This window comes from Babylonia areolata, chromosome 20 (genome assembly GCF_041734735.1).
Source record: "Babylonia areolata isolate BAREFJ2019XMU chromosome 20, ASM4173473v1, whole genome shotgun sequence".
Taxonomy (NCBI): domain Eukaryota; kingdom Metazoa; phylum Mollusca; class Gastropoda; order Neogastropoda; family Buccinidae; genus Babylonia; species Babylonia areolata.
Window position 1 is genome coordinate 49,639,523 of NC_134895.1, and position 13,218 is coordinate 49,652,740.

The 13,218-nt window shown below is 42.4% G+C and overlaps 1 protein-coding gene across 1 annotated transcript in view; it reads right to left on the reverse strand.

Annotated features, from left to right (window-relative positions):
• LOC143294690 (focal adhesion kinase 1-like) overlaps nucleotides 1-13,218 on the reverse strand; it is a 62,442-nt gene that overhangs the window by 967 nt on the left and 48,257 nt on the right. Inside the window, 7 exon segments of the mRNA XM_076606086.1 lie at nucleotides 1,803-1,883; nucleotides 2,951-3,073; nucleotides 5,248-5,321; nucleotides 6,792-6,960; nucleotides 8,321-8,443; nucleotides 9,444-9,545; nucleotides 12,931-13,095. Coding sequence (XP_076462201.1) covers nucleotides 1,803-1,883; nucleotides 2,951-3,073; nucleotides 5,248-5,321; nucleotides 6,792-6,960; nucleotides 8,321-8,443; nucleotides 9,444-9,545; nucleotides 12,931-13,095 — 837 coding nt within the window.

Sequence of the window (13,218 nt, forward strand, 5' to 3'; positions counted from 1 at the left end):
CCACACCTGTCATCATGAACTGTAAAGTGTAACAGTCAACCCACACCTGTCTTCATGATCTGTAAAGTGTAACAGTCACCCCACACCTGTCTTCATGATCTGTGAAGTGTAACGGTCACCCCACAACTGTCTTCATGATCTGTAAAGTGTAACAGTCACCCCACACCTTACACCTGTCATCATGATCTGTAAAGTGTAACAATCACCCCACACCTGTCTTCATGATCTGTAAAGTTTAACAGTCACCCCACACCTGTCTTCATGATCTGTAAAGTGTAACAGTCACCCAACAACTGTCTTCATAATCTGTAAAGTGTAATAGTCACCCCACACCTGTCTTCATGATCTGTAAAGTGTAACAGTCCCCCACAACTGTCTTCATGATCTGTAAAGTGTAACAGTCACCCCACAACTGTCTTCATGATCTGTAAAAGTGTAACAGTCACCCCACAACTGTCATCATAATCTGTAAAGTGTAAGTCACCCCACACCTGTCATCCTGATGTGTAAAGTGTAACAGTCACCCCACATCTTACACCTGTCTTCATGATCTGTAAAGTGTAACAGTCACCCCACATCTTACACCTGTCTTCATGATCTGTAAAGTGAAACAGTCACTCCACATCTTACACCTGTCTTCATGATCTGTAACAGTCACATCTTACACCTGTCTTCACAATCTGTAACAGTCACCCCACACCTGTCTTCACAATCTGTAGCAGTCACCCCACACCTGTCTTCACAATCTGTAGCAGCCACCCCACACCTGTCATCATGATCTGTAAAGTGTAACAGTCACCCCACAACTGTCTTCATGATCTGTAAAGTTTAACAGTCACCCCACACCTGTCTTCATGATCTGTAAAGTGTAACAGTCACCCCACACCTTACACCTGTCATCATGATCTGTAAAGTGTAACAGTCACCCCACACCTGTCTTCATGATCTGTAAAGTTTAACAGTCACCCCACACCTGTCTTCATGATCTGTAAAGTGTAACAGTCACCCCACACCTGTCATCCTGATCTGTAAAGTGTAACAGTCACCCCACACCTGTCATCCTGATCTGTGAAGTGTAACAGTCACCCCACACCTGTCATCCTGATCTGTAAAGTGTAACAGTCACCCAACACCTGTCTTCATGATCTGTAAAGTGTAACAGTCACCCCACATCTTACACCTGTCTTCATGATCTGTAAAGTGTAACAGTCACCCCACATCTTACACCTGTCTTCATGATCTGTAAAGTGAAACAGTCACTCCACATCTTACACCTGTCTTCATGATCTGTAACAGTCACATCTTACACCTGTCTTCACAATATGTAACAGTCACCCCACATGTCTTCACTATCTGTAACAGTCACCCCACACCTGTCTTCACAATCTGTAACAGTCACCCCACACCTGTTTTCACAATCTGTAACAGTTACCCCACACCTACAATCTGTAGCAGTCACCCCACACGTCTTCACAATCTGTAACAGTTACCCCACACCTACAATCTGTAGCAGTCACCCCACACGTCTTCACAATCTGTCACAGTCACCCCACACGTCTTCACAATCTGTAACAGTCACCCCACACCTGTTTTCACAATCTGTAACAGTCACCCCACACCTTGCATAGAAATGGAAACAACTGATCTCTTGCTTCATACTGACAAACGTAAGAGTGCAGAATGTTTGTACAAACAGAAGAGTGCAGACATATCAGTTTCTTAGTGTCAAACAGACAAACAGATGAGTGCAGATGTACCAGTTTCTTAGTGTCTACTGGACTAACAGAAGAGTGCTGACGTACCGGTTTCATGGTGTCCTGAGACAGGTGAGAGACCAGGTCATCCACACTGGCCAGAAGGAAGCGCAGCTCCTGACCAATGGTCTGCACACAACACACAACACTTTACTGTGATGATCAGAGAAATACCTTCGTGGTGAAAAACAACACACAGTGCTTTATCGCATGACGATCAGAGAAATTCCTCTGTGGTGAAAAACAACACACAGGACTTTATTGTGATCATCATAAAAAATACCTTGGAGCTGAAAAACAATACACGATGCTTTATTTTGATAATCAGAGAAATTCCTTTTTGGTGAAAAACAATACACAATACTTTACTGTGATAATCAGAGAAAAACCTTCGTGGTGAAAAATACACAATATTTTATTGTGATGATCAGAGAAATACCTTCGGGGTGAAAAACAATACCCAATACTTCATTATGATCATCAGAGACATTCCTTTGTGGTGAAAAACAATACCCATACTTTATTATGATAATCAGAGAAATACCTTCAGGGTGATAAACAATACCCAATACTTTATTATGAAAATCAGAGAAGCTCCTTGCGCTGAAAAACAAACTGGACATACACACAATACGCATTACCATATCATTCAATTCAGAGATCTTCCGTTGTGGTGAAAAACACACTGGACTTGTCACAAACCATTACTTTTTATCTCACACTTTAATTAAATTCTGAAATTTGTAACACAAGAGTAGTCCTGTCCCCTTGCCTCCATGCAGAAACAATATTTCTGACTGGAAACAGATGTGATAACAGAAAAACAAATTCAAAAACAAGGAGCGCTTCCCAAATGGCAAGGGGCATTCTAACAAACCCTTCCATATCACGTCTAACATAAAAACACTGTTTTCATCAAGGAACACTGTCAACAATTATACAGCAGACAGAATGGAAGAACATCAACACATTCAAACTAAAGTCACACCCACCTGAAGATTAATGATGATTAATTCAATGAAATAAACAAACTGAAAAAGTATTGTTTGGAAGAAAAATAAGAAGACAGCCACACTTCCAGACACACACAAAGGCCTCCACCAAAACCTAGCCAACAACTGTGACTGAAAAACAAAGGGCCCAGTCCAGGTGGGTGAAAGACCTTGACCATGGTGAGGTAGGCATTAGGTACTGACCTTGACCATGGTAAGGTAGGCCTCAGGTTCCACAGCAGGGGCCTCCCTGGTCATGGTCATGACGGCTCGCACCACGCTGGTCGTCCCCTCGTACACGTGGTCCTGGGTACGGTCCACCTGGCCCTACACATAGCATTAATCTATCATACCTGGCCCTGCACATAGCATTAATCTATCATACCTGGCCCTGCACATAGCATTAATCTATCATACCTGGCCCTACACATCTATCATACCTGGCCCTGCACATAGCACTGATCTATCATACCTGGCCCTGCACATAGCACTGATCTATACCTGGCCCTACACATCTATCATACCTGGCCCTACACATCTATCATACCTGGCCCTACACATAGCATTAATCTATCATACCTGGCCCTGCACATAGCATTAATCTATCATACCTGGCCCTACACATCTATCATACCTGGCCCTGCACATAGCACTGATCTATCATACCTGGCCCTACACATAGCATTAATCTATCATACCTGGCCCTGCACATAGCATTAATCTATCATACCTGGCCCTACACATCTATCATACCTGGCCCTGCACATAGCATTAATCTATCATACCTGGCCCTGTACATCTATCATACCTGGCCCTGCACATCGCATTAATCTATCATACCTGGCCCTACACATCTATCATACCTGGCCCTACATATAGCATTAATCTATCATACCTGGCCCTATTGAGCTATCATACCTGGCCCTACACATCGTATTGATCTATCATACCTGGCCCTACACATAGCACTGATCTATCATACCTGGCCCTACACACAGCACTGATCTATCATACCTGGCCCTATACAGCTATCATATCTGGCCCTACACATCGCATTAATCTATCATACCTGGCCCTGCACATAGCATTAATCTATCATACCTGGCCCTACACATCTATCATACCTGGCCCTACACATCATATTGATCTATCATACCTGGCCCTACACATAGCATTAATCTATCATACCTGGCCCTACACATCATATTGATCTATTATACCTGGCCCTGCACATAGCATTAATCTATATTACCTGGCCCTATACAGCTATCATATCTGGCCCTACACATCGCATTAATCTATCATACCTGGCCCTGCACATAGCATTAATCTATCATACCTGGCCCTGCACATAGCATTAATCTATCATACCTAGCCCTGCAAATAGCATTAATCTATCATACCTGGCCCTGCACATGGCATTAATCTATCATACCTGGCCCTACACATCGTATTGATCTATCATACCTGGCCCTACACATAGTATTGATCTATCATACCTGGCCCTACACATAGCACTGATCTATCATACCTGGCCCTACACATCTATCATACCTGGCCCTATACAGCTATCATACCTGGCCCTACACATCGCATTAATCTATCATATCTGGCCCTGTACATCTATCATACCTGGCCCTACACATCACATTAATCTATCATACCTGGCCCTGCACATAGCATTAATCTATCATACCTGGCCCCGCACATAGCACTGATCTATCATACCTGGCCCTACACATCTATCATACCTGGCCCTGCACATAGCACTGATCTATCATACCTGGCCCTGCACATAGCATTAATCTATCATACCTGGCCCTGCACATAGTATTGATCTATCATACCTGGCCCTACACATAGTATTGATCTATCATACCTGGCCCTATACAGACCTGGCCCTATTCACACCTGGCCCTGCACATAGCACACACACACAGTATTTGTCTATCATTGTTGCTTATATAACCCAGCCAACTACACAAGATGGTTTAACTTCCTCCAGATCTGATGATGATTTAGTTCAGCTGTTCTCTGACGCTAGTCATGCTGACTTGTGTCAGACCTACATACCCCTGGCAGCCTGCCTCTACCTCCCTGCCTCTCTCTCTTACCCATCTTTCGTGGTCTTAAACTTGCTAGTAAACAACTGACAGGTTTGCAGACAACAAATATTTTGGGAGTACATTTTGCTTGAAGTGTGTTGAGTAATCTGGAAAAATCTGGTACGAATCCACAGTCTGTGCATACTGTTCATAGTTGACGTTCCAAGTGTGTGTGACTGATATGTGAGGAGTTTTACCCAGCCAGTTAAGACACCACACACCAGTTTTCTCAGGGTGAGTCTCACTTTAGTAAGATACTGACACACTTGGGAAAGTGACACAGTATTCTTATAGCATATATAATTTAACGAGAAAACTAATAAAGTCGTTTTAAGTTCTTGTTGTAACAAGCAATTAATTCTATGTCCAGTGGAGAATGAATGAAACAAAACTCGCCTGTTGCTGTAGTGGTGTTGTGAATCCCACTCCTCCCTCTGTGGAATCGCTGGCACTGCTGCTACGACTGTCGGCTGCACATCACAGGGAGGCAATCACATCCACATCAAAGTCCTTGCTAAGGCTACATTCACACTAACCCCAGCCAACGTCCTAAGGCTACGTTCACACTAAGACCCAGCCAACATCCTAAGGCTACATTCACACAAAGCCCAGCCAACTTCCTTAGGCTGCATTCACACTAACCCCAGCCAACTTCCTAAGGCTACATTCACGCAAAGCCCAGCCAACTTCCTAAGGTTACGTTCACACAAAGCCCAGCCAACTTCCTAAGGCTACGTTCACACTAGCCCTAACCATTTGCTGTCAGTCTGACATAGCAACACACTTCAATTAGACACGGCCAGCTGCTGTCAGCTATGGCACTCCCCAGACGAATACTACTGGGATTCATGCAGCTAATATCATTTTACAGTTCCGTCCCTTGAACCAGCAATCCATCTCATTTGTGTGCACACAACAAATCAAACAGATGGCTGGAGACAGCTGGAGACAGCTGGTGGCCAGTGTGAACACTTACTGCCAGCACACATGTCAAGAAAGCGCAAAATGATGTGTGCACATTTCTTGACCAGTTGCTGTCAGCTCCTGGCTGGGCTTAGTGTGAATGCAGTCTTAGTCATTCAGATAAGATGGTAAACTCAGGTTCTGAGAGAAGCATGCACTTGGCAAACATAAAGGAATGCATGGCAGCAAAAGAGTTGACCCTGGCAAACTTCAACACAAAAGACTAACTTGATAGGAAAACAAACACACTTGTAGACAAAGAAAAGAAGAAAAGACACAAATGGCCCTGCACTGAGGCAAAGTGCTATCCCCAGGGAGAACAGCCTCAATTTCACATAAATATATCTGTTGTGACAGATAAAGTAATACAAAGCTTTTAACTTCTTCACAAAGCATACTCACAAACACACTAACACCCCCCCCCCCAAACCCCCCCCCCAAAAAAAAACCACACAAACACACACTGATTTACATAACTGTACTACACAACACAACTAAACACAAAACAGTACAACATAATGCGTCACTACATGATGAAACACAGTGCAATACAATATGACAGAATACAACAAAATGCAAAATAATAAAACATTGCCATTCAATACAACACCGCATAACAAGATACAACACAACACATCACACTACAAAACACAGTTTCAGTTTCAGAAGCTCAAGGAGGCGTCACTGCGTTCGGACAAACCATATACACTACACCACATCTGCCAAGCAGATGCCTGACCAGCAGCGTAACCCAACGCGCTTAGTCAGGCCTTGAGAAAAAAAAACAAAAAAACGGGGGAATAAATAATAGATAAGCTTACATAAATAAATAAATAAATGAATAATAATTATAATATAGAAAAAGGTAGTAGTAATAATAATACAAAACACAACACAGCACAACATTACACAGCACAACACATTACACAACACAACACATTACACAACACAACCCAACCCAACCCAAGGCAGCTCACTTGAGGTGCGTCGCACAGCGATGGCCTGGTTGTGCTGGACGTGCTGTGTGACGGGGGGAGGGGCCTGGGAGGGGGGCTGAGGGAAGGACGGGTGGAAGAAGGGGGGTGAGTTCTCTTTGGTGTTGTCGCTGTCCACAGCCGGCTGCTGGGCCAACCACTTGTCTCGTTTCTGGCAACACAGGTGTCTGTGAGTGTTTCATGCTACACACAGGTGTCACTGCTTTGTTTCATGTTAATCAATGGTGTCAGAGTTTGTTTCATGCTAAACAGTATATTTTACCGTCGCTTCTGGCAGCAATGCTGGTTTCAATGATTGTCTCATGATGCTATACACAGGTGTCAGTGATTGTTAAATGCTAACTAGTATAGGATAGCTTTTTATTGTCTCATTTCTGGCAACACGTCTAATAGTTTCAGGCTATGTAGTACAGAACAGTTTCGGTTTTTTGTTTTTTTTTTCTATATTCTTTTGTTTTTAACCCTTGCCATGTACAAACATCATTTCAGTTTTATCATACTTGTTTCTAAAACAATCACACTGCAAAAGGACACACTAGGACAGAGCTGTCTGGACAGTTCTAGCACAACAAGAACAACAAGATTACTGTGTAGGTCACAAGGTGCTACAGATGTGAGTAAAAACATCACTACAATACTGCACACAACTGCTATAGATTTGAACAAACACATCAAGACTATTCTCACACAAATGCGACAGATTTGAACAAACACATCAAGACTATTCTCACACAAATACGACAGATTTGAACAAACACATCAAGACTATTCTGCACACAAATGTGACAGATTTGAACAAACACATCAAGACTATTCTGCACACAAATGCGACAGATTTGAACAAACACATCAAGACTATTCTCACACAAATGCGACAGATTTGAACAAACACATCAATACTATTCAGCACACAAATGCGACAGATTTGAGCAAATACATCAATACAATACTGCACACAACTGCTATAGATTTGAGCAAATACATCAATACAATACTGCACACAAATGCAACAGATTTGAACAAACACATCAAGACTATTCTGCACACAAATGCGACAGATTTGAACAAACACATCAAGACTATTCTCACACAAATGCGACAGATTTGAACAAACACATCAAGACTATTCTGCACACAAATGCGACAGATTTGAACAAACACATCAAGACTATTCTCACACAAATGCGACAGATTTGAACAAACACATCAAGACTATTCTGCACACAAATGCGACAGATTTGAACAAACACATCAAGACTATTCTCACACAAATGCGACAGATTTGAACAAACACATCAAGACTATTCTGCACACAAATGCGACAGATTTGAACAAACACATCAAGACTATTCTGCACACAAATGCGACAGATTTGAGCAAATACATCAATACAATACTGCACACAAATGCGACAGATCTGAACAAACACATCAATACTCTTCTGCACACAGCCATGAACAGACTGCAAACAACACCCAACATGAAACAGACTGGACCTCTTCCTCACTGACCAAGCTCTTTTCTTCAGCCTGCAGCCATTTGGCGTCTGCAGCTGATTGCTGCTGCTGCTGCAGGAGTCGCGCCACGATGTCCGACTCGTCCATGTCTGTCAAATGGCGATGATGGGCGTAGTCCTGTAACAATGTGTCAGGTAAAGATGTATTCTGCGTGGTAACAGTACCTTCAATTTGCTTCTCTTTTTTTTTTATGTGTAATATTAAACAATGAACTGTGTTTGTATGTGTATGTATGTAAGCGCTTGCATGTGCTTATCAACATTTCATTTTAAAAAAATAATAATTAAAATATATAAAAAAAATTTTCAGTATAACCCATGGTTAGCCACACTGTGAAACACTGAATGACATCTTAGTGCACCAGAGACATGGAGAAGTATGTGTAAGTGAAATCTGTTTTTGACCACACACCCATAAAATTATTCGAGAATGACCATGACAAACTTAATGTCACTGAACAAACAGTTGTGCGCAGACATGACACAGAACATGTGCCCTGTGAAACCCCACATCTTCCAAGACCCCTCTGTTCCCTTCTAGCTCTCTGCTGTGTGCGCTGTGTATCAGTTTCAGTTTCAGTAGCTCAAGGAGGCGTCACTGCGTTCAGACAAATCCATATATGCTACACCACATCTGCCAAGCAGATGCCTGACCAGCAGTGTAACCCAACGCGCTTAGTCAGGCCTTGAGAAAAAAAGAAAAAAAAAAGGTGAATAAATAATAGATAAGCTTACATAAATAAATAAATAAATAATAATTATAATATAAAAAAGGTAGTAATCTCTGTGTTTCAGTTTCCTGAATCTAATACTATTTACCACCACCACAACTGCCATAATGCAACCTGGATTACAGGATCTTTAACATGCACATCTGTACAAACTGACAGCAACCAATAACAGTTATGTGTACAAATTTGATGGTCCATGCGATCACTGGATACCACACACATGACACTGTCCCATGCGATCACTGGATACCACACACATGACACTGTCCCATGCGATCACTGGATACCACACACATCACACTGTCCCATGCGATCACTGGATACCACACACATGACACTGTCCCATGCGGTCTCCCACAAGGAGAAATGAAGGAGAAACAAACTCACCAAAGCCCCAGAGGGACCGGGTGTAGGGGCAGGGGGGTGCTGCCCTCTCCTCCTGTCTCCGCCCTCCTGAATACTGCTGTACTGGGGGACGCCTCCTGGCATCTGTGTACATGTGACACATGTGTACATGACTGTGACCTTAATGTTCTACTGCTGTGTACATGTGACACGTGTGTACATGTCTGTGACCTTACATTAATGTTCTACTGCTGTGTACATGTGACACATGTGTACATGTCTGTGACCTTACATTAATGTTCTACTGCTGTGTACATGTGTTATGTGTACATGTCGGTGACCTTACATTAATGTTCTACTGCTGTGTACATGTGACACATGTGTACATGTCTGTGACCTTACATTAATGTTCTACTGCTGTGTACATTTGACACATGTGTACATGTCTGTGACCTTACATTAATGTTCTACTGCTGTGTACATGTGACACACGTGTACATGTCTGTGACCTTACATTAATGTTCTACTGCTGTGTACATGTGACACATGTGTACATGTCTGTGACCTTACATTAATGTTCTACTGCTGTGTACATGTGACACATGTTTACATGTCTGTGACCTTACATTAATGTTCTATTGCTGTGTACATGTGACACACGTGTACATGTCTGTGACCTTACATTAATGTTCTACTGCTGTGTACATGTGACACATGTGTACATGTCTGTGACCTTACATTAATGTTGTACTGCTGTGTACATGTGACACACATGTACATGTCTGTGACCTTACATTAATGTTCTACTGCTGTGTACATGTGACACGTGTACATGTCTGTGACCTTACATTAATGTTCTACTGCTGTGTACATGTGACATGTGTACATGTCTGTGACCTTACATTAATGTTATACTGCTGTGTACATGTGACATATGTGTACATGTCTGTGACCTTACATTAATGTTGTACTGCTGTGTACATGTGACATGTGTACATGTCTGTGACCTTACATTAATGTTGTACTGCTGTGTACATGTGACACACGTGTACATGTCTGTGACCTTACATTAATGTTCCACTGCTGTGTACATGTGACATATGTGTACATGTCTGTGACCTTACATTAATGTTCTACTGCTGTGTACATGTGACACATGTGTACATGTCTGTGACCTTACATTAATGCTCTTCTGCTGTGTACATGTGACACATGTGTACATGTCTGTGACCTTACATTAATGTTCTACTGCTGTGTACATGTGACATGTGTACATGTCTGTGACCTTACATTAATGTTATACTGCTGTGTACATGTGACATATGTGTACGTGTCTGTGACCTTACATTAATGTTGTACTGCTGTGTACATGTGACATGTGTACATGTCTGTGACCTTACATTAATGTTGTACTGCTGTGTACATGTGACACACGTGTACATGTCTGTGACCTTACATTAATGTTCCACTGCTGTGTACATGTGACATATGTGTACATGTCTGTGACCTTACATTAATGTTCTACTGCTGTGTACATGTGACACATGTGTACATGTCTGTGACCTTACATTAATGCTCTTCTGCTGTACTGGGGCTAAACCTGATAATTATCAGTCTCTCTTCTCCTTATCACTGACATCATTCTATTACCAGTGAGCTACATCTCCTTATTATCATCCTTTCTCATTCTTATTACTGACATTATTCTATTACCAGTGAACTACATCTCCTTATTATCATTCTTTCTCATTCTTATTACTGACATCATTCTATTACCAGTGAACTACATCTCCTTATTATCAGTCTTTCTCATTCTTATTACTGACATCATTCTATTACCAGTGAACTACATCTCCTTATTATCAGTCTCTCTTCTTCTCATTACGGACGTCATTCTGTTACCAGCACCGGCTACACCTCATTATTATCAGTCTCTCTTCTTATTACTGACGTGGTTTTATAACCAGTGAACTGCTACTCATCATTATCAGTCTCTCTTCTCCTAATTATTGACACCATTCTGTTACCAGTGAACTACATCTCCTTATCATCAGTCTCTCTTCTCTTTCTCATTACTGATGTCATTCTATTACCAGGGAACCACACCTCATTATTATAAGTCTCTCTTCTCCTCCACATCACTTAATGTCATTCTATTACCAGTGAACCACACCACATTATTATAAGTCTCTCTTCTCCTCCTGCTCATTACTGACATCATTCTATTACCAGTGAACCACACCACATTATTATAAGTCTCTCTTCTCCTCCTGCTCATTACTGACATCATTCTATTACCAGTGAACCACACCTCATTACTATAAGTCTCTCTTCTCCTCCACATTACTGACGTCATTCTATTACCAGTGAACCACACCTCATTACTATAAGTCTCTCTTCTCCTCCTGCTCATTACTGACATCATTCTATTACCAGTGAACCACACCTCATTACTATAAGTCTCTCTCCTCCTCCTCCTCCTCATTACTGACGTCATTCTATTACCAGTGAACCACACCACATTATTATAAGTCTCTCTTCTCCTCCTGCTCATTACTGACATCATTCTATTACCAGTGAACCACACCTCATTATTATAAGTCTCTCTCCTCCTCCTCCTCATTACTGACGTCATTCTATTACCAGTGAACCACACCTCATTATTATAAGTGTCTCTTCTCCTCCACATCACTGACGTCATTCTATTACCAGTGAACCACACCTCATTATTTTAAGTTTCTCTTCTCCTCCTCCTCATTTCTGACGTCATTCTATTACCAGTGAACCACACCTCATTATTATAAGTCTCTCTTCTCCTCCCTGATTACTGACGTCATTCTATTACCAGTGAACCACACCTCATTACTATCAGTCTCTCTTCTCCTCCACATCACTGACGTCATTCTATTACCAGTGAACCACACCTCATTATTATAAGTCTCTCTTCTCCTCCACATCACTGACGTCATTCTATTACCAGTGAACCACACCTCATTATTATAAGTCTCTCTTCTCCTCCTGCTCATTACTGACATCATTCTATTACCAGTGAACCACACCTCATTATTATGTCTCTCTTCTCCTCCACATCACTGACGTCATTCTATTACCAGTGAACCACACCTCATTACTATCAGTCTCTCTTCTCCTCCACATCACTGACGTCATTCTATTACCAGTGAACCACACCTCATTATTATAAGTCTCTCTTCTCCTCCACATCACTTACGTCATTCTATTACCAGTGAACCACACCTCATTACTATCAGTCTCTCTTCTCCTCCCTCATTACTGACGTCATTCTATTACCAGTGAACCACACCTCATTATTATAAGTCTCTCTTCTCCTCCACATCACTTACGTCATTCTATTACCAGTGAACCACACCTCATTACTATCAGTCTCTCTTCTCCTCCCTCATTACTGACGTCATTCCATCAGCCACTCCCCCCTTCCACAAACCTTCCCCCCTTCTTGTCCCCCTCACCCACACCCCCCATGCCCCCCTGATCCCACAACAGCAGCTACCCGAGGAGGAATGCTGGCCTGCGTGGTGACCTCGCTCCCTGTGGGTGCCTTGGACTGGCTGCCGGGGAAGGACTGGGAGATTCCCCCCATGGGCAAGGAGGGAGTCACCTTGGGGGGACCTGGGGCTGCCTGGGACTGGCTGTGGCTGTTGCTCACCTGAGGTAACTGAAACACGTTGTGGACAGGTGGTGAGTTACAGGTGGCGGAACTGTGTGTGCCGTGTTTTATGGATCAACGTGTTCCATGCATGCAGGTGTGTGTGTATGCGTGCGTGCGTGTGTGTGTTAG